The sequence below is a fragment of the Pseudochaenichthys georgianus genome, chromosome 8, assembly GCF_902827115.2.
Source record: "Pseudochaenichthys georgianus chromosome 8, fPseGeo1.2, whole genome shotgun sequence".
Classification (NCBI taxonomy): Eukaryota; Metazoa; Chordata; class Actinopteri; order Perciformes; family Channichthyidae; genus Pseudochaenichthys; species Pseudochaenichthys georgianus.
This window is the reverse complement of record NC_047510.2, coordinates 31,043,564-31,069,079: the sequence shown is the minus strand read 5'-3', so window position 1 is coordinate 31,069,079 and position 25,516 is coordinate 31,043,564. Positions and strand designations below refer to the sequence as shown.

At 41.7% G+C, this 25,516-nt stretch overlaps 3 protein-coding genes and 1 long non-coding RNA gene across 4 annotated transcripts; 1 reads left to right on the top strand and 3 right to left on the bottom strand.

Annotated features, from left to right (window-relative positions):
• Positions 1 to 2,818: 2,818 nt before the first annotated feature.
• Positions 2,819 to 5,872, bottom strand: LOC117450885 (tubulin alpha chain). The gene is made up of 4 exons (XM_034088891.2): positions 5,801 to 5,872; positions 4,664 to 4,886; positions 4,249 to 4,397; positions 2,819 to 4,146 (listed from the first exon to the last, which is right to left on the bottom strand). The coding sequence occupies exons 1-4, from the start codon at positions 5,801 to 5,803 to the stop codon at positions 3,169 to 3,171; spliced, it is 1,353 nt and encodes a 450-aa protein (XP_033944782.2). The 5' UTR covers positions 5,804 to 5,872; the 3' UTR covers positions 2,819 to 3,168.
• A 6,756-nt stretch (positions 5,873 to 12,628) lies between these two features.
• On the bottom strand, positions 12,629 to 16,396 carry LOC117451232 (actin, cytoplasmic 1). Its single transcript, XM_034089433.2, has 6 exons — positions 16,290 to 16,396; positions 16,071 to 16,200; positions 14,131 to 14,370; positions 13,274 to 13,712; positions 12,981 to 13,162; positions 12,629 to 12,874 (listed from the first exon to the last, which is right to left on the bottom strand). Exons 2-6 carry the CDS (start codon positions 16,191 to 16,193, stop codon positions 12,731 to 12,733), a joined length of 1,128 nt encoding a protein of 375 aa, XP_033945324.1. The 5' UTR covers positions 16,194 to 16,200; positions 16,290 to 16,396; the 3' UTR covers positions 12,629 to 12,730.
• Positions 16,397 to 18,127: 1,731 nt separating this feature from the next.
• Positions 18,128 to 19,762, bottom strand: LOC139434265 (uncharacterized). The gene is made up of 2 exons (XR_011643637.1): positions 19,673 to 19,762; positions 18,128 to 18,312 (listed from the first exon to the last, which is right to left on the bottom strand). It is a non-coding gene; the product is annotated as an uncharacterized lncRNA (long non-coding RNA).
• Positions 19,509 to 23,889, top strand: LOC117451022 (actin, cytoplasmic 1-like). The gene is made up of 6 exons (XM_034089096.2): positions 19,509 to 19,607; positions 19,697 to 19,826; positions 21,608 to 21,847; positions 22,266 to 22,704; positions 22,816 to 22,997; positions 23,104 to 23,889. The coding sequence occupies exons 2-6, from the start codon at positions 19,704 to 19,706 to the stop codon at positions 23,245 to 23,247; spliced, it is 1,128 nt and encodes a 375-aa protein (XP_033944987.1). The 5' UTR covers positions 19,509 to 19,607; positions 19,697 to 19,703; the 3' UTR covers positions 23,248 to 23,889.
• The last annotated feature ends 1,627 nt before the right edge of the window (positions 23,890 to 25,516 follow it).

Here is a 25,516-nt window from a genome sequence, read left to right as displayed (position 1 = left end):
GAAGAGGAGACGAGAGACGCGTCCTAAAACCAGGAAGTAAGCTGCGCATGGCTTCCTTCCACAAAAAAGCAATGAGATTTCTCCATAGGATTTGAGAAAATAGCTCAAAATAAGATCTGTGGGAAACGTAGCTGTTAGATAAATGCACGTTTTGTTCAGCCGGATAATATCCACATGTCGACCCTACTTTTATCATTTTCGAATCATAAATCTATTGATTAGATTTATGATAGACTTTTGAAACTACAAGAAGATAAGGAGGACTTTTACAAAAAAGTAATAGAGATTTTTGTCCAGAAGGATAGGCAAATGGACTTCATCTTCAAGTCAAGGTAAGACCGCAATTTGATTGAAAATGAGATCTTACTAAGAGAGAACAATTCAATATTTAAATGATAAAATTAAAAATGTTGGGTATCCTTCTGTTGAACTGTCTGCTTAAAATTAATCGAAGCATCAGACTAAAAAAGCTTTTGAAAATAATATTATATTTTGATTTAGGTCAAAATATAATATTTGTAAACCTGAAGAGTCAGTGCCAGTGCCTCACCAGCCATGAACCTCACTGCAGTAATAATAATAATAAAAACATCACTATAGTTTATAGCCTAGCTTAAGTTTTTTGTACCCCACCACTTTTGTACATATAAAAACGCCACTGAGTATGAGGCATGGCTACAATGGGTGAACTGTTTGGTATTTTAAGCAAACAACTTCACAGACATGTTTTGTATGGCCATACAATATATGTTTCCAATATAGCATAATAGGTCCACTTTAAGTAAGCTTTCTTAACGCTAATGTTATATATTAGTCAGATTGCTCTGAAGATGGGAGGTGACATTCTATTCATTTTCACGTTCAGTCAGGTGATTTTTGCCGGCCGTCTTTCCTGCAACGGCAGTTTTTCTGTATTTCCTTTATCCTGTAATATGACGTGATCGCTTTAAACTCTGCACACTGAGCTCTGATTGGTCAGCAGGCGGTGCTTTCACTGACTTGATCTCCTGGAACATAAGTTACCATGGAGATCCAGCCCGGTAAGAAGAGAACCAGCGCCGTAGTAACGGAAACCCAGAGTTTACCCTGAAGTTAGCTCGCTAAGCGAAAATCGGGCTTCGTAGTACAGGCCTCAGGTGCTGTGGACTCTCTCTGTTCATAAATCTACATTTTGTCATTGTAAAGTGAACCCTGAACTTACTTGTTAGACGGTTTTATCCAAAGCGACATACTCAATACTGTGGACAATCCCCACAGGAGCAATTTGGGGTGAAGTGTCTTGCCCAGAGACACAACGACATGCTGACTGCAGTGGGGTTTGAACCTGTGCTCCCCTGATCTGAACACCAACTCACTAGTCCACACACCTCCCAAAAACACTTTTTGATTTGTCAATTTTCTCATCACTGGGTTTTATAGCTTGTAAACAATCTCAGGAGAGCATAATCACAAATGATAATAAAATGAGGTTAGAAGGAGACAAAGTCTTCTGTGCATCAATACGTAACGGATCTGAGCTCAGTGGGGTCTGCGTTTAATTCATCATTTCAAAGCAACAGCAAATATAAAAATCAAACACAGAGAAGTGTCATGAGTCGTGCTCTGCTATGATTAGAAGGCCAGGGTGAAGAAGTGAGTTTTTAGTTTTGATTTAAAAGCCCCTAGGGTCTGGGCCGAGCTCACATGGAGGGGCAGAGTGTTCCAGAGCCTAGGGTCAGCCGCCGCGAAGGCTCGGTGCCCTCTGGTGTTTAGCCTGGTTTTAGGCACTACCAGCAGCAACTGGTCAGCAGACCTTAACGCTCTGGCTGGGGTGTAGCGCTGGAGGAGTTCTGCTATATAGGCCGGAGCCAGCCCCTTTAGTGCTTTGAAAACAAATAAAAGGATTTTAAAATCAATTCGGAACCGAATTGGAAGCCAGTGCAATGAGGCCAGAAGTGGGGTGATGTGGTCACGCTTTTTGTGGCCAGTGAGGAGACGTGCCGCTGCGTTCTGCACCAGCTACAGGCGTTTAATTGAGGCCTGGTCCATACCCACGTATAGAGCGTTGCAATAATCGAGTCTCGAGGTCACAAAGGCGTTTGATAACTCTCTCCAGGTCTTTGAAAGATAAAAAAGACTTGGTTTTGGCCAATACTCTTAATTTAAAAAAGCAGGATTTCACTACGCTGCGGACCTGCTTCTCGAATTTAAAAGTGTTAGTAAAAGTCACTCCAAGATTCATGACCGAGGGGAGGATGTTTGTTTTAAGAGGACCCAGAATGTCAACAGAAGAGGCTGGAGTCCAAAAAAGATGACCTCAGTCTTGCTCTCGTTGAGGTTAAGAAAATGTCTGCTCAGCCAGGACTTCATTTCTGTCAGGCAATCCATCAACTGCTGTAGTGTTTGTCATTTTTAGTTGAAAGATGTGCACTAAAAGCACGAGCCACAAACGTTAAGAGTATTTATCTCCGCTGTCTGTATTTTATTTATAGTCACATTATATTTAATCAAATGAGTAATTGCAAAGTGAATAGCAAGTACATTTGCATTGGGTCATATAGGAACATTTAATTGTAGGCACGAGTATGCACTAACTTCTTTAAAGCAGATGTGTGTCTGTTTAGTTGAGATTTATCTCAAGTCATTTTAATTATTTTGACTCGGATCTCACACGCCGTAACATTTGAAAATTCGATTGAAAGGTCCTTTAAAAAAAAAATAAAAATTCTCATCATCATTGAAAGATATATTGAAATGATCATGTGTTATTTATTTTCTGTACCAGATAGGGAAGTCACATTCACCTCGATATAAAGTCATTTAATGGAAGAGGCAGATGTCATGTCGGGAACACAAGTGCACTTTATTGAAATGGTGTATTTGGTGTACAGGTTGCCTCCCCCGGCCTGGCATCCCATCATCAATGCCTGTCAGAACAATGCAGTTAACCAACATTTGGAACGACTCAAAAGAAAATAGAAAGATTAAAAACAAATGTACGTCACCAGATACAACAGCTGAACCCTGTTTTTGTTTTTGTTTTTTTAAACCTAGTTAAACATTACGGTGTCCTTCATCGTTAAGAGTTTAAAATCTTGAGTCACGTGCCAAAATAACTGAAGCCAAGCTAAAGAGATGGTCGTCCAGGCTCTGGAGGGTCAGAGTCTTCACCACAGATGTTTCAGTGGCTTAGTACTCCTCCCCTTCTTCTCCTTCGTCCCCCACGGTGTCGGTGCCCACCTCCTCATAATCCTTCTCCAGGGCGGCCATATCCTCTCTGGCCTCAGAGAACTCTCCCTCCTCCATCCCCTCTCCAACGTACCAGTGGACGAAGGCCCTCTTGGCGTACATCAGGTCGAACTTGTGGTCCAGGCGAGCCCAGGCCTCTGCGATGGCGGTGGTGTTGCTCAGCATGCACACGGCCCTCTGCACCTTGGCCAGGTCTCCTCCAGGAACCACGGTAGGGGGCTGGTAGTTGATACCCACCTTGAAGCCAGTGGGACACCAGTCCACAAACTGGATGGTGCGCTTGGTTTTGATGGTGGCGATGGCAGAGTTGACATCTTTGGGCACCACATCACCACGGTACAGGAGGCAGCAGGCCATGTACTTGCCGTGGCGGGGGTCGCATTTCACCAACTGGTTGGCCGGCTCGAAACAGGCGTTGGTGATGTCAGCCACCGACAGCTGCTCGTGGTAGGCCTTCTCTGCGGAGATAACTGGGGCGTAGGTGGCCAGAGGGAAGTGGATACGAGGGTAGGGCACCAAGTTGGTCTGGAACTCAGTCAGATCCACATTCAAGGCACCATCGAAGCGCAGGGAGGCGGTGATGGAGGAGACGATCTGTCCAATCAGCCTGTTGAGGTTGGTGTAGGTAGGGCGCTCGATGTCCAGGTTCCTGCGGCAGATGTCGTAGATGGCCTCATTGTCCACCATGAAGGCACAGTCGGAGTGCTCCAGGGTGGTGTGGGTGGTCAGGATGGAGTTGTAGGGCTCCACCACAGCGGTGGACACCTGGGGGGCGGGGTAAACCGCAAACTCAAGCTTGGACTTCTTGCCGTAGTCGACAGAGAGACGCTCCATCAGCAAGGAGGTGAAGCCAGAGCCGGTTCCTCCTCCAAAGGAGTGGAAGATCAGGAAACCCTGGAGCCCTGTGCACTGGTCAGCCTGGAAATAAGGGATAATGGTTTTAAATGTTTTGCCATCAATCGAAATATGTTTTTATTTTAAAGGCTTCACTTGCAACATGTAATGAGATGAAGAGTTCACCAGTTTGCGAGTCCTGTCAAGCACCAGGTCGATGATCTCCTTGCCGACGGTGTAGTGACCGCGGGCGTAGTTGTTGGCTGCGTCCTCCTTACCGGTGATCAGCTGCTCGGGGTGGAAGAGCTGGCGGTAGGTTCCTGTACGGACTTCATCTGAGGAACAACACGGGTACAGTCATGGGTATTGAACCAGAATAATCCGGAATATTTTAGATACACGTCTATTCTACTGTAGATATTATATTTGCTGTTTATCGATTTTATTTTATTATTTATATATTTTAATGCCTGAACACACTGCTGCGGCAACAAAATAATTTCCCTATTTGGGTTCAATAAGCATCTATTTATCCGTCTGTCCTACCCGTCTTCTTCAAAAATATGATTTCACGTTTAAATACAAATATGTGTATCCTTACCGATTACAGTGGGCTCCAGGTCCACAAAGACGGCTCTGGGGACGTGTTTGCCGGCTCCAGTCTCGCTGAAGAAGGTGTTGAAGGAGTCGTCTCCTCCTCCGATGGTCTTGTCACTCGGCATCTGACCGTCAGGCTGGATGCCGTGCTCCAGGCAGTAGAGCTCCCAGCAGGCATTGCCCATCTGGACTCCGGCCTGGCCGACATGCATAGAGATACACTCACGCTGTGGAGGAGAGACAAACAGTTATTATTATTATTATTATTATTATATTAAAGAGTCTTTTGTTCAGATAACATTTTTGCTGTATGAAAATGACCTAATAATTCATATTGAGAATTTGAACTGAAACATTCCATGTCAGTTTATACAGTGCAATCACTGACCCAGAATATCCTTACAATAGTACAGCATAATTTAAAAGTTTACAGTTTCCATGTGTCAATTTGACAAATAAAACGCAGCATGGTTCATAATTACATTGTATTTATTGCATTTATATGAACAAATTAAGAATGGATTAAAAAAGGTTGGGACAGTTACAAAATGGCCGATTTAATGGACAATAGTGTCCTCAAAATCCAGTCCCTTTTAGATGGTGCTTTGGGCGGGGAGATGTTATAATCTCTATCCGGAGGTGGTTACTTTGTGCTGAGTCACGTGTACCTGCTTCACTCTGTCGTCTGCCCAGTGCCCCTCCCAAACCGAGCAACAGTTTAGGACTTTCCAGCAGGGAGGAGAGTCTCCCCTCCTCCATCTCTCCTCCCTGCTGGAAAATCCTATCTTTGTGTAACGTTCACGGACAGGTCGTGATGGCGTCTTCTAGCTCGCCGGGTTACAGTAATGCGCAGACTCATGCTTCCAAACCCATGAAGACGGGAACACAGCTTTCCGCAAACCGTTTTATAATCTATGTTTTTATTCCTAATAAACTGCAGTTTTTAGCAAATATTTCTATACAGCCATTAGATTTTGAATTTGAAACTGTTCCAACGGTTTGGTCTAGAACCACCTCACTGCGCGATTTATACGAAAAACAATCAAATTCCCGTTAATTTGAAATAAATCTTTTTTTTATACAAAAACGTCGATATTTGTATAATACAAGCTAGACTACTCTCGTTTTCTTCATTACTCACCATTTTTGTAGGTTGGTTTCCCTGCTCCTCTCCGACACTAAAGAATCGGTTGAAGAAGGCAGTATTGAGGGAGAAGAGGAGCCGCCTATATTTATACCCTTCTCAGGGGGCGGAGCCACAGCGGCGGTTTTTTCCTTCGGGAGCCGGCGGGAGCGAGCCATGGAGCGAACGTTGGGTAGTGCTGCATTCAAGTACGACTTGAAATATTCCGACATCCGAAAGAACAGTTTTTCATTATTGTTCTATTGAAAATCCAGAACCTTTTGAATTAAGATCAATTATCAATGTTTCATGGAGAATGTCTAAAAAAGTGTATTGTATATTTACACAATGCACACGTTCTAGGCTTCTGTATATATCACCCTGAATTGGAAAAGGAATGGAAATATTTACATTTATTTCTAATATTAACAACACACCAGCTGAACATTTGCTACTTAATATTTATAATATCAAAAGCTACTACAAGTTTGTTCTCATTGTATTTTTAACCTGAGAATACACAAAAAATATCTTATTTGCGATCTGGAGGCGAATGTAGTAGAAGCCCCTGAAGGCAGCATGACTCAAATAAGGAAGCAGTTTTTCGCTCTCTCTCTCTCTCTCTCTCTCTCTCTCTCTCTCTCTCTCTCTCTCTCTCTCTCTCTCTCTCTCTCTCTCTCTCTCTCTCTCTCTCTCTCTCTCTCTCCACATCTATTCATTGTAATTCATGACAGAGTAAAGAGAACCCTGAACGTATCTGTTTGTGCAAAAAGCTATTAATTAAAAAACAAACTGAAACCTATTCCCAGCACTACTAAACACTCCTGGTTTAATCCTGAGGTAATTATGTTATATAAGGCATTGCTCATGCTGTGTGGAGGAATTAAAGCTTACATGTTTAGTGCTTATCAAGGAGGTGAAAGGAGTTTATGTAGTTTGTTAGCCAAGTGATTTGTTGTGTTACACACTGACCACTGGGAATATATTTCAGTTAATTATTTCAGGACAAAAAGATTATTGACACTCAGTTCCTTTGAATCTCCCTTTACAGTAACATGACTTTTACAGATCATTAAAGGGCTTCTCATATTTTAATATTATTGTAACTGTAGTGTATTTTTATTTATTTTTATTATGTGTATATGTGTATACGTATGGATTGGTAATAAGTGTTCTTTTTGAGTCACAAACCTCATATTATCAGGGAATGGCGAGATAGTATTGTTTCTATTTGTAAATTGTCTATGTGTTTTGTTTGTGAAGCACTTTGAGTTACCTTTGTGTATGTACATTTCTATATAAACTTTGATTTCATTAATAAAAAGTAGTGCCCGTTGAGCGTACAGTTGATGTCTTAATCACTCAATTTGAACAGGAGTATTTTCTCCATAAAATCCAATGTTTTCTACTTTCTTGCCTCGGATGAGAGCCATTTCTAAACAGAGGCCATACAATGTTAAAACAGAGCTCTATTGTTATCCAGCATTGGATCCAGCATTGGATAACACTTTAATGGACACTCGGGTAAATATGATAATGAAAAATAAAACGCAATGAACTAAATAATGAGCCTCTCGGTAAGATAAAAGACCAAAGCAATTAATACGATAAAAAAAAAATAATAATCAAAAATAATCAAAATAAACAAATGATCAAAAGACCAACTTGAGAATGTCGCTAATCAAATTGGAGTAACTAAGTAGATTAACTCAAGTACCGTACTTAAGTACACTTTAAAGGTACTTGTACTTTACCTGAGTATTTCCATTTTATGCTACTTCTCACTTTTATTCCTTTGCAATTCAGAGGTAAATACATGTGCTTTTACTCCACTGCATATATTTAATGCCTTAAGTGACTTTACAGATCTGGATGAATGATGTGAAATATAATCAAGTGTTAAATCAGACTTTAGTTCCACCTGGAGTAAATTCACAAGCTAGCCTGCAGTCTACAAAGTGATTAAAACTAGCTGCACCTTTACCAGCTTTGAGAACACTTTAATGATCAATCATTATAAAACATATCATATATATTATTCTGGAATTAACCAATCTAGTTTTGGTACTTTAAGTTTATTTGATGCTTATACTTTTGTACTTTTACTTGAGTGACATTTTGATTACAGGTCTTTTACTGTAACACAGTATTCCTACACTCTGACTTCTACTTTTACACAAGATTACATTACATTACATTGCATTTAGCTGACACTTTTATCCAAAGCGACTTACAATCAGTGCGTTCGACCAACAAAATACAAAGTTGAAGAAAACAGAATCATGTAAGAACATCAGGCTTCATAGAGCAAAAACATTTCAAGTGCTACTCAACTGGCTTTAGATAAGCCAGCCCTTTATTAGTATATAAGTGCTTTGTTAATAGTTCTATCGCTCGAAGTGGAGTCGAAAGAGATGAGTTTTCAGTCTGCGCCGGAAGGTGTGTAAGCTTTCTGCCGTCCTGATGTCAATGGGGAGCTCATTCCACCATTTTGGAGCCAGGATAGCAAACCCACGTGTTTCTGCTGATGGGAACTTGGGTCCCCTTCGCAGCGAGGGTGCAGCGAGCCGTTTGGTTGATGCAGAGCGGAGTGCACGTGCTGGGGTGTACGGTTTAACCATGTCCTGGATGTAGGAAGGGCCAGATCCATTCGCAGCATGGTACGCAAGTACCATTGTCTTGAAGTGGATTCTAGCAGTTACCGGAAGCCAGTGGAGGGAGCGGAGGAGCGGCGTGGTGTGGGAGTTTCTGTGGAGTGACCTGCCTTGAAACCAGACTGGTGCGGATCCAGAAGGTTGTTCTGATGGAGATAGCAGGAGAGTTGTCTAAAGACAGCGCGTTCAAGTGTTTTAGACAGGAACGGGAGGAGAGAGACAGGCCTGTAGTTTATAACATCAGACGGGTTGAGAGTGGGTTTCTTTAGGAGAGGGTTTACTCTCGCCTCCTTGAGAGTGTGTGGAAAGTGACCAGAAGTTAGAGAAGTGTTGATGAAATGGGTGAGAAACGGTAGAATATCAGGAGCGATAGTCTGAAGGAGGTTTGAAGGGATAGGGTCCAGAGGACAGGTGGTAGGGCGGGCAGAGGTAATGAGGGGCAGAACCTCACTTGGAGAGAGAGGGGAAAAGGAGGTTAGTGTGTGGGTTGAAGGAGGGTCTGGTGACCCAGCGGTGAGTAAAAGTGAGTCAGAAAAAGAAGAGCGAATATCATCAACCCTTTTTTCAAAGTGGTTAACAAAGTCGCTTGACAGAAGGGAGGAGGGGGAAGGGGCTTTGGGGGGGTGGTCCAGGAGGGAGGAGAAGATGGAAAATAGTTTTTTGGGATTGGAATAGGATAGAATAGATCTCAGTACTTCTCTCACCTCTGCAAATAATACAAGTAAAAACCTATCAATTAAATAAAACATATATATTAAATAAAACACATACAAATAAATAAAGATTAAAAGACCATTTGGTGTCAGTCACACCTCACTTTTGGCTTTTGGTTATAGGTAGAAATGGACTTGTGTCGCCATCTGCTGTCTGAACCGTGCCCCTGCTGTGGATTCAACACCAGGTTGCTAATTCTCTAATAAAACAAGATAAGTTTATGTAACTGTAACGTGTACAATGACATGTCTTTTTATGCAAGACTGTGGATGCCTAATTCAGAATAAAAACGACTTCTAACAGTCTAAGTTATTCTGTTTTATATATATTGTATATTCTATAGTTGGTACATATTTTACAATGACACTACCCTTATAAAGGATTCATAAAGGGTTTATAATTAGGTTATAAATTAGGTTGTAAACACTTTATTAATCATTAAGAACCATTATAAACCGGTTCTAACATAGTTTTCAACACAGGCTCACTATTTGGCAAGATGACTAAGCCTTATATTGGTTACTTAGCGAGAATCAACTCAGTGAACAACAGACACCAAGGATGCTGGCTGATGAAGAAGACAAAGTAAGCTAGGTAGCCAGTATAAGACTTAGCAGTACAGATAAATGTGGGCTCACTGTTTGGCAAGCAACCGGTCACAGTTGCCCTGTTTATCTCACGTATTAAAGATGTATAAAGTGTTCACAACCTAATTAATAAATAAACTATTCGTAAACCCTTTATACGGGTTGTCTTATTGTAAAGTGGTACCCCCATGGCATAGTTCTACGGCCTTGGGTATTGCTGCTATCTCTCTTAAGGAGGAGCAGCTTGGGCGCATTGTTGTTGCCAGTCTGTGACAGAGCACAAGCTGCCATGAGGTAGTTTACTGTTCAGGGACGTAGGATCCCTGGCGCACATTCTTTTCTATGGACGAGAGCTCTAGTTAGATTCAGGGTCCATAATTGTTTAGTCTCACTGATAAAGAATGTTGATTATTACACTCTGAAGTTAAAACCTCGAGCTGCAGAAGAGTTCTTCAGAATTGGTTTGGCAACCGCTGTGTCAACTCTCCGGCCGTAACTCCAAATAAACCGTCAGTGTTTGCCGTCAAAGCTCCAGCTCTCCTCGTGTCTCTATGTACTGTTTCCAATTGTTTCAGAAGTTTCCCCCACAGTACCCATCTTTTTGTGTTTGTTATATTATTATATTTTTAACTCATGTGCAATGCGTTGTTGCTGTAAGGAGACCATTTCATTTGGGATCAACAAAGTACATCCATGTGAAACAGTCATACAAAATAGATCCATATCAGGAAAGTAATACTATATATGCACACTGAATGAAATAATAAAGTGGCCTGTGTAAACATTACATGAAAGCAAAAGAGACTAATGGCAATACCCTGCTGTTAAAGTCCCTGTGATAGTTGAATGTGTCTTCAGAGAAGAAAAACACTTTTTGATTTGTCAATGTTCTCATCATTAAGGTGTTTTATAGCTTATTAACAATCTCATGATCTCAGGAGGAGAACGTGGTCACAAATGATGAGATACCTGAGGATAGCACTCCGCTCTGCATCAGCCAAACGGCTCGCTGCACCCTTGCTGCGAGGGGGACCCAAGTTCCCATCAGCAAAAACATGTGGGTTTGCTATCCTGGCTCCAAAATGGTGGAATGAGCTCCCCATTGACATCAGGACAGCAGAAAGCTTACACACCTTCCGGGGGAGACTGAAAACTCATCTCTTTACACTCCACCTCGAGCGATAGAACTATTAACAAAGCACTTATATAATAAAGGACTGGCTTACCTAAAGCCAGTTGAGTAGCACTTGAAATGTTTTTGCTCTATAAAACCTGATGTACTTTTATGATTCTGTTTTCTTCAAGTTTGTATCTTCTTGGTCGAATGCACTTATTGTGAGTCGCTTTGGATAAAAGCTTCAGCTAAATTAACTGTAATGATAGAGGGAAAGAAAGGCCAGAGCAGATGCTGATCAATGTAAGATAATACACAGAAATATGCTCACAAACGGCACGAGCCACATCCTTTTAGAGTATTTATCTCTACTGCCTGTATTATATTCCTATTACCTTGAAATGTGCATTAAATACACTATTTTTATTTGAAAAAAAGCTTGTTTCAGTCTTTTTAGCAGTACGAGGATTTTAGGTTTTAGGAGGATATTTACAACAAAGCTGCGTCAGTTGGTTTTTCCCACACACTCTGTAATTTAAGATATTAAATTACCAAGTACTAATCCCTTAAATAGTTTGAATAGACCTGAATATGGCATTTACACACTATTTGGTTAGAGTCTGAAGCAATATGACACTTTTTGTACATGTTGACACACATTTCTGACAAGCCTACAGCATTTTGTGTTCTGTCATTTAGGATTTTATGCTACATCATTTGCTGACGTTTCAAAAGACATTTGCATTCGAGTTAAGTCATATAAGAACATTTAGTTTTAGGCATGCGCTTGCACTAACTTCCTTAAAGCAAATGTGTGTCTCTAGTTTGGGTTTAACTCGATTCTAATTATTTTGACTGGAATTGAACTAGCAATAAGATTATATTATTATAAGGTTATTTTTCTGTACCAGACCGGGCTTCTTTGCAGCTCCACAACACGTTCTGATATTTTATCATAGCCTTTACCAAACTGCCCTTAATGTAATTTGAATATTGCACAAGTCCATATTGTTTTTTTTAACAAAATGTAAAGTAATTGTGCATCCCTACAGTTCAGTATGTTTGGAGTAGTCAGGTTTTGAAAGCACCTTCATACCCTGTAAACTGAATATGTACTTATGTTAGTTCCAGGTTAAAGTCCAAAATCCTTCACTGCGAACAGGATTTTAAGAAGCCCCGAGGGGAGACACTAAGCTGCTGAAGTCAACGGTCTACTGAATGTTGTTTTGTGGAATAAATCCAAATGACTGTCTGTAATGGCATCTAAATATTACACATGTATAGTGTCATCATCTTTGTATTGTGACTCACTGGTTCAGTAATGTATTAACGCAATAAGCAGCTACCTGTGGAATACAATGAAAATGGTTATGCCTAAAAAGGTGATCTGACCACTTTGAGTTTAACACATGGTTCTATAGAGACTGAAACATCTGGATTTAAGGGTTAAGGATTCAAAGTCATCTATAGTATAGAGATTTTAGTTTAGGCGATACTTTTAATCATTGAAGTTAGCCTTTGTCTTGACTGGAAATCTGCCATTTAACAAGTAAATGAGACCTGTATTAAAGGCCATTTTAAAAATTCTTTATTTCACTAGTTTAACAAATGTGCTGCATTAATGAATGTTAACGCTATATAATTTTTTTTTAAATATCTGGTTCATCTTCCTACAAGATGTGAATGTTTATATACCCCTCTGATTTTCCTGCAAGAAACATGTCTTGTGTACTTTTCGAATGTTCTTTTAGCTTTTCAATAACGGTTGGAAGACACATTCACCTTGAAATAAACTCATTTAATGGAAGACAATAGTCAAACGTCATGAAGAGCTGAAGTTGTTGGGCGTCTGGTTGGGAAGGGGGAACAGTCCATTTCTTTAGAAGCATTTGCGGTGGACGATGGAGGGGCCGGACTCATCATACTCCTGCTTGCTGATCCACATCTGCTGGAAGGTGGACAGAGAGGCCAGGATGGAGCCTCCGATCCAGACGGAGTATTTACGCTCTGGTGGGGCAATGATCTGCAGAGACAAGGGGAAGATGCATTAGACACCATTTCTTCTTGCATTCATCTGACTCAAACAGAGCAGTATGTTACTCTGCTGGCTGGGCAGAGGCTCAGCTCACCTTGATCTTCATGGTGGATGGGGCCAGGGCGGTGATCTCCTTCTGCATTCTGTCAGCGATGCCGGGGTACATGGTGGTACCTCCGGACAGCACGGTGTTGGCGTACAGATCCTTACGGATATCGACGTCACACTTCATGATGCCGTTGTAGGTGGTCTCGTGGATTCCGCAAGACTCCATACCTGAGGGCAGAATCAAAACACCGGTTAGCAAGTGTAGCTGCAGGATAACTAGAAGGGCTTTTTCCTTATTTTTAGGGATGTAGTGCAGGTTATGTTAAGTTGGTAACTCACCGAGGAAGGATGGCTGGAAGATGGCCTCTGGGCAACGGAACCTCTCGTTTCCGATGGTGATGACCTGACCGTCGGGAAGCTCGTAGCTCTTCTCCAGGGAGGAGGAGGAGGCAGCAGTGCCCATCTCCTGCTCGAAGTCCAGGGCGACGTAGCACAGCTTCTCCTTGATGTCACGCACGATTTCCCTCTCAGCTGTGGTGGTGAAGGAGTAGCCACGCTCTGTCAGGATCTTCATGAGGTAGTCTGTGAGGTCGCGGCCAGCCAAATCCAGACGGAGGATGGCGTGGGGCAGGGCGTAACCCTCATAGATGGGCACTGTGTGGGTCACACCATCACCGGAATCCATGACGATGCCAGTGGTACGACCAGAGGCGTACAGGGACAGCACAGCCTGGATGGCAACGTACATGGCGGGGGTGTTGAAGGTCTCGAACATGATCTGTAGAATGAAAAGAGAACACGTTAATAATCAATCACAATAAAAAAGTACTTAACTTCTGTGGCCACTGCACTCACTACATGCATTATTGTGAGGCTAAGATTAAAGTTAGTAGAGAAACAAAGTGCACAAAGTCATCATTCCTTCACACTTGTGCATGTCAGATGTCTATTAAAGTAGTGCTGATTTAATAACTCAGCTACACAAGTGCAGATAAAAGGCACACAGTCAAGAGAGACCTGTTGATGATAGATCATCTTATAGGAGACAAGTCCTGGAGGAGAGGGGGAGGAAGGAGCAGGTGAGAATGGAATGGAGGGAAACCCAGGAAGAAATGAGGCTACGAGTTAAATAGCTAATAATACGGGATAAGCTAAGGATGCTACATTCTGTGTGTGCTAAAGTTAAGGGTTTGTACCTGGGTCATCTTCTCCCTGTTGGCTTTGGGGTTCAGGGGGGCCTCTGTGAGCAGGACGGGGTGCTCCTCGGGGGCAACTCTCAGCTCGTTGTAGAAGGTGTGATGCCAGATCTTCTCCATGTCATCCCAGTTGGTCACAATACCGTGCTCAATGGGGTACTTCAGGGTCAGGATACCCCTCTTGCTCTGGGCTTCATCACCAACGTAGCTGTCCTTCTGGCCCATACCGACCATCACACCCTGGAATCAAGACATCAGAGATGGTTAGATTATATATTCTGCACTAAACATGGATATACATACAGTTTACAAGTCCAAGTACAGGTGTTACTGTTTAACTGGTGGCGCGGGGAACTCGTGATATTCTGTAACAGTACGGATGTGTCAGGGGCGTGTCCTTTGAGTATTTGGCTGGATAGGAACACTTTGATGCACATTCAGTACCAGTGTGGGAGGTTGTGGTTGCGATGCAGATATCCGGACGCGTGCAGCGAGGACTACAAAATTACAATGAGGTGACTGGGAATGTCTGTTCAAAACATTACACGCTTGAATAAATAATTTAAACCAGTTATTTTTGCCAGACTTATTACTGAATATCGTTCTTAATGTGATACCAAGTCCATCTGAGAGCCCTTCAGACAGCCTACAAGTGAAGCACACTTAATTTACTCAGTTTGAAAGCAGTGTGGAGAAGTCTTCAGCTGTGATCGGCCCAGGTTAAATTGTGATACGACTTCTGTTCTGTGGCTATCTACCAGCGATCATGTTTAATATTAAAGACTACACACACACATATCCCTTATCAAAACAGTATTCTGCACTTTGCAGCACTTATCCAGATAAGATGCGAATGTTTACTTGGTTAACTTTCATTATGCATCAATACAGCGACACAAACCGAATGAAGAGGATACTCACATACGTTGAGAACTACAAACACATATATTCATAATGTTTACTCTGCTGTGAACATGTTTTAGTTTCCATCTTAACATTTATGCTTTTATCTTTGTGGTCTTTTGTATCTATTTCTGTGTAACTTGGTAATATTAATATGAATTCCTTGTTATTGTTGTCTTTCCATCTGTTGGTGATGATTATACTACATAATGCCAACTACATGGCCTGATTTGCATATTTATATCATATAACTTCATGTCTACACTGGAATACATTAATGTATCGGTATTTTTTTTATCCTCTAGAGCAGAGAGAGGAGCTGTGGATTATTGTTATTGATTAATGCATCAGTGTTTCTTAGGGTAAAAAACACTAAACTCACAACTTCAAATGAAAGTGTTTAGTTTATTTAATAAAAGAGCAGATGTCCAATGTGAAAAGTAACAGTAGATATAGTTAATTGCATTATATATAAAAAATATTTGTACATTTTTTTTTTTTTTTTTTTTTTTTGAAACGCCTTGAATTTCAGGGTGGGTGCGGGGCTCCGTTGGCGGGGCGCAGTTGTAATTTTTTAGTCCTCGCTATACGCGTCCGGATATCGGCATCGCAACCAAAATCTCACACACTGGTAATGGATGTTCATCAAAGTGTTCCTATCCAGCCAAATATACCGAAAGATTAATGTAAACGACAGAAGAAGCGATCGAAATGTGTATTTCCTGGTTATTCGACAATGGCTCCTCAAAGTACACGCCCCTGACACATTCGTACCGTTATAGAATATCACGAGTTCCCCGCCCCACCAGTTAAACGGTAACACAGGCACATAAATACATGCGATGTATTGCTTTGCGTGTCTGTTTACTTCTATATTTGTACTTATTTAGGTATTTACTGCAACACATGAATTTCCCCTATAGGGACTGATAAAGGATCATCGTGTGTACCGATTGACTGGCTGGTTATTCATCTCATATGCAAATGCTTATCAAGTCTAAAATGTCTCTCTATTCTTTTGGAGCTCAATGCCTCACCTGATGCCTGGGGCGGCCTACGATGGAGGGGAAGACAGCACGAGGAGCGTCGTCTCCGGCGAATCCGGCTTTGCACATACCGGATCCGTTGTCAACAACCAGTGCGGCGATTTCATCTTCCATGGCTGAACTGTTGAGGAAAAAAGAAACAACGGTTAAGTATCAATTGCAATATGGCACTATTATTAAAAAAACAAAGCTGCGTTGGTTGGTTTGTACCTTACACACGGGCCGTTTCTCAATGTCGAATAAACCAACTGCTGCAGAGCCACTCTCTCAAGTATACTGCGTCATCGAGTGGCGCCGAAGGACTTTTAAGGCCCAATCCCAAACCACGCCCTACACCCTACCCCTACACACTCCCCCTCCGTGACGGAGTGAACTCCGTGGACCACTCGCAGCTCAACGAGGCTCCTCCTGTCAGATGGAGGGAGTAAATACAGCGGCAAGCTTTGGGACAAACTCCCCTCTCTCCGGCAGAAACAGGAAATGCCGTAACTGTAACGGTTTCAAATCAGCATCTGTTAGACAAAACATTTAAATGAATAACTAAAATAAAACTCCAAACATCTGTAATTGTGTTTTTGTAAAGCACTTTTAGTTTTAAACCTCATTTTTATAAGCTTCTTAGTTTTTGCAACAGTCTGTAAATATACACAACTTTATAATAAAATGCACACATTTACCTTTTTCTAGACTAAACACAGGTATGAACCTAAGTTAAACAAATATGAGGTTATCATGGGTTGTTAACATCGCAGTTTATCAGTGGATGTTTGCTGGAACTACTTGTACACAGCGTGTTTCCTGACGGACACACACAGTAGTGATGGGAATTATGGCTCTTTGAAGGGAGCCGGAACTTATGGCTCTGTTCATTTCAAAGAGCCGTTCATAAGAGCCGTTTTTTTTAAAGGGGGCGGGGTTACTAGGTTTTTCTGCGAAATAATCACCAGGATAATGATTGACTGTGTTGCCAGACCCAGAGCCATATATGGCGCTGGCCAGAGCCATAGAGAGAAGAGTTACGACAGCGGAGGACCAAAATGCTTGATCGTCACGTGGTTCAGGGAGACTCAATAGTTCCCCGGAAGTTCGTGGTGGGACATTTGAATGCATGATTACCGGAGATAGAACTACGATTTTTGGTAATAAGTAGTGAATAAAGGTTTTGATTTGCAATAGTTATACAACATATCGATGCGTATGTAGTTACATCAATATTTGAAAAAGTTAAATTTGCTAATATTTGAGGATTAAGATAAAAATAAGAAGTACTTTATTGATAGCAATTTGGGACATGTTTGCTTTGCAGCAGCAAAAGACAAGGCATTGTACATAAGACAGTTAAAAGACTAGAATTAAACAATCGAAAATGTAAACATCTCAAATAGAAATAAAATAGCAGAAAAATATACAGTGTGAACAGCTATCTTACCTGTTAACATATGTATATGTTAGGCTAACGTTGCCTTAAAGAGCCTGTTGCTGTTGTTTATTGCTTTGACTTGATAAAAACAAATATTATCTTCTTAAACTTGAATGGTAGTCAGGAGCATCACTTCCTAATGTTTGATATATTTAGAGGGAGGGAAGGAAGGTTTCAAAATTCAGATTTAGATTAATTTCTACAATTTCTTTAATTCATGGTGGTTTCAGTAATCCCCTGGTAATTGAGGACATAAGTAATCTAAATGAGTAATGTCTTCTTTATGAATTTCAGAAAGGACAGGAGACCGACAGGTGCCTATCAATGATTGTCAACTGACAGTAAATACATGGAATTCAATAAACATTGAATAGCATGCATGCAGTTTGTCGGTGCCTTTTCCTCCGTGTTGTCCGGCATATAGTCTCCCCCATGGTTTGCTGTGCTGCCTGGGGATGCTCCAAGCGCTCAGAGAAAGGAGTATGAATGTAAGGTTTCCCCACTGACACAGAGAGGAGGAAAGAATGGCTGGCTCAAGTCAGCAGGAGCAATTTAACTATCACAAAGACAACAACAGCAACAACATATGTGAGGTAATCATATTTTTCACAAAATGAAGACCACACCATTGGGAAGCTTAACGTCTGTTTAATAAAAATAAGGAACAGGGAGAGGCTTGCAAAGCTCTGGGAGTTGAGACTCAGGTGCAGGGTGAGGGTCTCATTGCAGGTCTTCAGGCTCCATTGAATCCCCCTGGGGATTCACTCTCACTTAAGTCCCTCTCCCTTTGCCATCAATCCAACATCAGCTGAGCTGCAACATAATACAGACAGGTAATAATCAACAGAATCACAAAGACATAATATGACTCTGCTAAAAACACTCACCCATAAATTATGTTTTTGTTTACTGTTTAGAAGTCTCAAATATCCACTCTAAATCCATATCGATAGCGATGTATCACAAAAGTAGCTCTCTTCCTTATTATTGTGTAACGTTAACTATATTATTGAACTCCAAAATGGATATCCTCATTTCACCACCTCCACCCACTACAATCACACACGCCCCAATGTTATATTTAACTAATATGTAACTCCCTCCACCCCGGATAAAAGCACCTTAAGAAGCCCCTTTTCTCTAATTCAACAAAAAATTAAATCAGATGACAGACCAATGCCCGCACTTGAGCTGTGTACACAGAGGGAAAAGGGAGAGAATCGAACGTTCAATGAGGACAATTGTGTCCGCATGGAGTGGCTAACTGGAACCGCTAAACTTCAGCGTCTATTTTGCTGGCCATGTCTTCTTTTTGACAAGGTTTCGTACTCCCTGAACAATCCTTGGGCAACTTCAGGATTCATCGACCTTGCCAACCTGTCACGGGCAATTGAGAGGCACGGTAAATCCAAAGATCACATAGATTGTGTGATTGTCTGCATACATTAAGTAAAATGCTTAAATTAATAAGGACAGAGTTTCAGCTGGAGAGTGCATGCGGACCTTTCGGTTAGATAACAGGCGTGTGCAAGTCCTGCATATGTGTGATACAAATGTGTCTAAAATGATACCGGGCGCTGTAATCACTCATCTGGTTACGTTATTGACCCAACCCAAAAAATGGGCTTCCCCTACATTTTTTCCCACGCCACGCTACTGCGCATAACCCACGTCAGTAAAGTTCATGCTAATTCCGTCAACAGCATCTTTTAATGAATGGTCATGGGGTAAACTTCCATTTGATGATTTTGACATGATATACTGTAAAGCAAACAGATATTGTTCTAAACTGTATTAAAGTAAACAGGTATTATCTTGAACTGTATTGAAGTGAACATGTATTATTTGGGACTGTTTTAAAGTAATCCTATATATATAAACCTTCTTACATACACTTTCCCAGACAAAACCTGAATAATTTCGAATATTCGATTAATCTTTCCCATCCCTATCCCAAACCACGCCCTACACTCTAGTAGGGTGTAGGGCGTGGTTTGGGATTGGGCCTTAAAAGGTCCTTCGGCGCCACTCCATGACGCATGAATACTTGAAATAGTGGCTCTTCAGCAGCTGGTTTATTCGACATTGAGAAACGGCCCGTGTGTAAGGTACAAACCAACTAACGCAGCTTTGTTGTTTTAATAGTAGTGCCATATTGCAATTGATACTTAACCGATGTTTCTTTTTTCCTCAACAGTTCAGCCATGGAAGATGAAATCGCCGCACTGGTTGTTGACAACGGATCCGGTATGTGCAAAGCCGGATTCGCCGGAGACGACGCTCCTCGTGCTGTCTTCCCCTCCATCGTCGGCCGCCCCAGGCATCAGGTGAGGCATTGAGCTCCAAAAGAATAGAGACATTTTAGACTTGATATGCATTTGCATATGAGATGTATAACCAGCCAGTCAATCAGTACACACGATGATCCTTTATCAGTCCCTATAGGGGAAATTCATGTGTTGCAGTAAAGACCTAAATAAGTACAAATATAGAAGTAAACAGACACGCAAAGCAATACATCGCATGCATTCATGTGCCTGTGTTACCGTTTAACTGGTGGGGCGGGGAACTCGTGATATTCTAAAACGGTACGAATGTGTCAGGGGCGTGTACTTTGAGGAGCCATTGTCGAATAACCAGGAAATACACATTTCGATCGCTTCTTCTGTCGTTTACATTCATCTTTCGGTATATTTGGCTGGATGGGAACACTTTGATGCACATTCAGTACCAGTGTGTGAGGTTGTGGTTGCGATGCCGATATCCGGACGTGTACAGCGAGGACTACACAATTACAACTGCGCCCCGCCAACGGAGCCCCGCACCCACCCTGAAATTCAACGTGTTTAAAAAAAAAAAAAATGTACACATATTTTTTATATATAATGCAACTAACTATATCTACTGTCACTTTTCATATTGGACATTTGCTCTTTTATTAAATAAACTAAACACTTTCATTTGAAGTTGTGAGTTTAGTGTTTTTGACCCTAAGAAACACTGATGCATTACTCAATAACAATAATCCACAGCTCCTCTCTCTGCTCTAGAGGATAAAAAAAAAAAAAATACCGTTACATAAATGTATTCCAGTGCAGATATGAAGTTATATGATATAAAATATGCAAATCAGGCAATGTAGTTGGCATTATGTAGTTTAATCATCACCAACAGATGGAAAGACAACAATAACAAGGAATTCATATTAATATTACCAAGTTACACAGAAATAGATACAAAAGACCACAAAGATAAAAGCATAAATGTTAAGATGGAAACTAAAACATGTTCACAGCAGAGTAAACATTATGAATATATGTGTTTGTAGTTCTCAACGTATGTGAGTATCCTCTTCATTCGTTTTGTGTCGCTGTAGCGATGCATAATGAAAGTTAACCAAGTAAACAGTCACATCTTATCTGGATAAGTGCTGCAAAGTGCAGAATACTGTTTTGATAAGGGATACGTGTGTGTGTGTGTGTGTAGTCTTTAATATTAAACATGATCGCTGGTAGATAGCCACAGAACAGAAGTCGTATCACAATTTAACCTGGGCCGATCACAGCTGAAGACTTCTCCACACTGCTTTCAAACTGAGTAAATTACGTGTGCTTCACTTGTAGGCTGTCTGAAGGTGTACACGGGTCTCAGGTGGACTTGGTATCACATTAAGAACGATATTCAGTAATAAGTCTGGCAAAAATAACTGGTTTTAAATGATTTATTCAAGCATGCAATGTTTTGAACAGACATTCCCAGTCACCTCATTGTCATTTTGTAGTCCTCGCTGTACGCGTCCAGATATCTGCATCGCAACCACAACCTCCCACACTGGTACTGAATGTGCATCAAAGTGTTCCTATCCAGCCAAATATACCAAAAGATAAATGTAAACGACAGAAGTGATCGAAATGTGTATTTCCTGGTTATTCGACAATGGCTCCTCAAAGTACACGCCCCTGACACATTCCTACCGTTACAGAATATCACGAGTCCCCCGCGCCACCAGTTAAACAGTAACACCTGTACTTGGACTTGTAAACTGTATGTATATCCATGTTTTAGTGCAGAATATATAATCTAACCATCTCTGATGTCTTGATTCCAGGGTGTGATGGTCGGTATGGGCCAGAAGGACAGCTACGTTGGTGATGAAGCCCAGAGCAAGAGGGGTATCCTGACCCTGAAGTACCCCATTGAGCACGGTATTGTGACCAACTGGGATGACATGGAGAAGATCTGGCATCACACCTTCTACAACGAGCTGAGAGTTGCCCCCGAGGAGCACCCCGTCCTGCTCACAGAGGCCCCCCTGAACCCCAAAGCCAACAGGGAGAAGATGACCCAGGTACAAACCCTTAACTTTAGCACACACAGAATGTAGCATCCTTAGCTTATCCCGTATTATTAGCTATTTAACTCGTAGCCTAATTTCTTCCTGGGTTTCCCTCCATTCCATTCTCACCTGCTCCTTCCTCCCCCTCTCCTCCAGGACTTGTCTCCTATAAGATGATCTATCATCAACAGGTCTCTCTTGACTGTGTGCCTTTTATCTGCACTTGTGTAGCTGAGTTATTAAATCAGCACTACTTTAATAGACATCTGACATGCACAAGTGTGAAGGAATGATGACTTTGTGCACTTTGTTTCTCTACTAACTTTAATCTTAGCCTCACAATAATGCATGTAGTGAGTGCAGTGGCCACAGAAGTTAAGTACTTTTTTATTGTGATTGATTATTAACGTGTTCTCTTTTCATTCTACAGATCATGTTCGAGACCTTCAACACCCCCGCCATGTACGTTGCCATCCAGGCTGTGCTGTCCCTGTACGCCTCTGGTCGTACCACTGGCATCGTCATGGATTCCGGTGATGGTGTGACCCACACAGTGCCCATCTATGAGGGTTACGCCCTGCCCCACGCCATCCTCCGTCTGGATTTGGCTGGCCGCGACCTCACAGACTACCTCATGAAGATCCTGACAGAGCGTGGCTACTCCTTCACCACCACAGCTGAGAGGGAAATCGTGCGTGACATCAAGGAGAAGCTGTGCTACGTCGCCCTGGACTTCGAGCAGGAGATGAGCACCGCTGCCTCCTCCTCCTCCCTGGAGAAGAGCTACGAGCTTCCCGACGGTCAGGTCATCACCATCGGAAACGAGAGGTTCCGTTGCCCAGAGGCCATCTTCCAGCCATCCTTCCTCGGTGAGTTACCAACTTAACATAACCTGCACTACATCCCTAAAAATAAGGAAAAAGCCCTTCTAGTTATCCTGCAGCTACACTTGCTAACCGGTGTTTTGATTCTGCCCTCAGGTATGGAGTCTTGCGGAATCCACGAGACCACCTACAACGGCATCATGAAGTGTGACGTCGATATCCGTAAGGATCTGTACGCCAACACCGTGCTGTCCGGAGGTACCACCATGTACCCCGGCATCGCTGACAGGATGCAGAAGGAGATCACCGCCCTGGCCCCATCCACCATGAAGATCAAGGTGAGCTGAGCCTCTGCCCAGCCAGCAGAGTAACATACTGCTCTGTTTGAGTCAGATGAATGCAAGAAGAAATGGTGTCTAATGCATCTTCCCCTTGTCTCTGCAGATCATTGCCCCACCAGAGCGTAAATACTCCGTCTGGATCGGAGGCTCCATCCTGGCCTCTCTGTCCACCTTCCAGCAGATGTGGATCAGCAAGCAGGAGTATGATGAGTCCGGCCCCTCCATCGTCCACCGCAAATGCTTCTAAAAAAACAGACTGTTCCTCCTTCCCCCTCCCCAACCAGACGCCCAACAACTTCAGCTCTGTGCAAAACAACCACACACACATTTCTCATACACACTCAGGCGCAGAGCCTAGACGACCAACATGGCTTCAGTTATTTTGGCGCTTGACTCAGGATTTTAAACTGGAACGATGAAGGAGACAGTAATGTTTTGGCTAGGTTTATAAAAAAAAAAAAAAATCACCCCAGGGTTCTGCAGTTGCATCTGGGGACTTAAAAAAAAATGTACATTTTTGTTTTTCTTTTGAGTCATTCCAAATGTTTGTTAACTGCATTGTTCAGACACGTATTCGCCTCTGTGAAGGCTGCCCAGTGGTTGGCGCATACTTAAACATGGTTGTAGTATCGCTTGAATGTAAATTATGTCTGGGTTTTTTTTGTACTTTCAGCCTTAAAAATATCTTGGTCCTGTTTAATTTTTTTTGTTTTTGTTATGCAAAACCCAGTCGTGACCTCTTCCCCCTGATGGAGGTTTCATTCCCTGGGGTGGTGGGGCAAAGGGGTCTCTCAGTGATGGGGTGCCAGACCTGTGGGGCCAGACCTGTGGGGCCAACCTGTACACTGACTAAACAATCCCAATAAAGTGCACATGTGTTCCGACATGACGTCTGACTCTAGTCTTCCATTAAATGAGTTTATTTCAAGGTGAATGTGACTTCCAACGGTTATTGAAAAGCTAAAAGAACATTTTGAAAAGAACACGAGACATGTTTCTTGCAGGAAAATAAACATTCACATCTTGTAGGAAGATGAACCAGATATTTAAATGTTTCTATATTGTGTATACATTAATTAATGCAGCAAAGTTTTGGTTACTTATTTGAGACAACGAGTTTCCACCCTTTTTTCAAGTAAACTGAACTTATTATTTTTCACAGTGTGGGTAATTAAGGGATCACAGAGACATGTAATCACTAAACTTAAATATAAACATTTTTACAGTATAATAGAGCTCCTTATTTCCTCCATCTTAATTTACTGCACTGACTTCTTCAAAGTGTAGCCTGTTCATCGGCTCTACAATACTGTGTTTTTAAGTAGCGATGGAGATTATTTGTTGACCCTGCTTTAAAGGATATTTTGCCTTTACAAATTGTGCGCTTTATCACTGCCTGGGTTATGGTTGAAGTGCATCACTGCGTTTTCGCGTTTGACTCATTTTCCATCCGAAAAACACGTCGTCTACCTGTCCTGTACCACTTGTTATGACTTCAAGCTACGAGAGGTTTTCCTACGTTTGTCATGAAAGATTATGTCTCAGAAATGTAGGGTTTGGGAATTATGGCAGGTATAAAAGAAACTATGAAGGCAAAATTAAATCTGTCCTCCACTCTAGCTGTGACATCACACACTCTAAAATCTGAAGAAGGCCTCTGTACCAAGGCCTGAACAATGTTTAATATCTCTAAAAGTAAGAATCAGATTCAAAAGTTGTGTAACACGAATGTCAGAAAGATGTGTAACATTTTAAAGTTAGAATGAGGTTTCTGAATTTAAGTATGAAGGAACAGTTAGCAGTTGAAGTTGCATGAAGATTGTTGAAGTCTGAAGAGTTTCTCCATTGACTTCCATGTTAAAAATGTGATATATTATGGGATGTATCTCTGGAATTATGAAAGTTATGAATGATAAAATAGCCATCGATTCCCGACCGAGCTGAACGTTTTGATGTTTGAACGGAGTTTCTGCGATGTCAAATGTGGAAGGAGAAGTGGCGCAAAATAACCCGGCGGAATAAAGAATTTCGTGCGTAGCATAACAGATAGTTGGAATGCTGCATCAGCATTCCCACTAAAATAGTGGCTCTGCAGCAGGTATACTCGACATTGAGAAACGGCCTCTGTCATTTAAGATATTAAATTACCAAGTACTAATCCCTTCAATAGTTTAAATAGACCGGAATGTGGCATTACAGTTCAGTATGTTTGGAGTAGTCAGGTTTTGAAAGCACCTTCATACCCTGTAAACTGAATATGTACTTATGTTAGTTCCAGGTTAAAGTCCACAATCCTTCACTGCGAACAGGATTTTAAGAAGCCCCGAGGGGAGACACTAAGCTGCTGAAGTCAACGGTCTACTGAATGTTGTTTTGTGGAATAAATCCAAATGAGTGTCTGTAATGGCATCTAAATATTACACATGTATAGTGTCATCATCTTTGTATTGTGACTCACTGGTTCAGTAATGTATTAACTCAATAAGCAGCTACCTGTGGAATACAATGAAAATGGT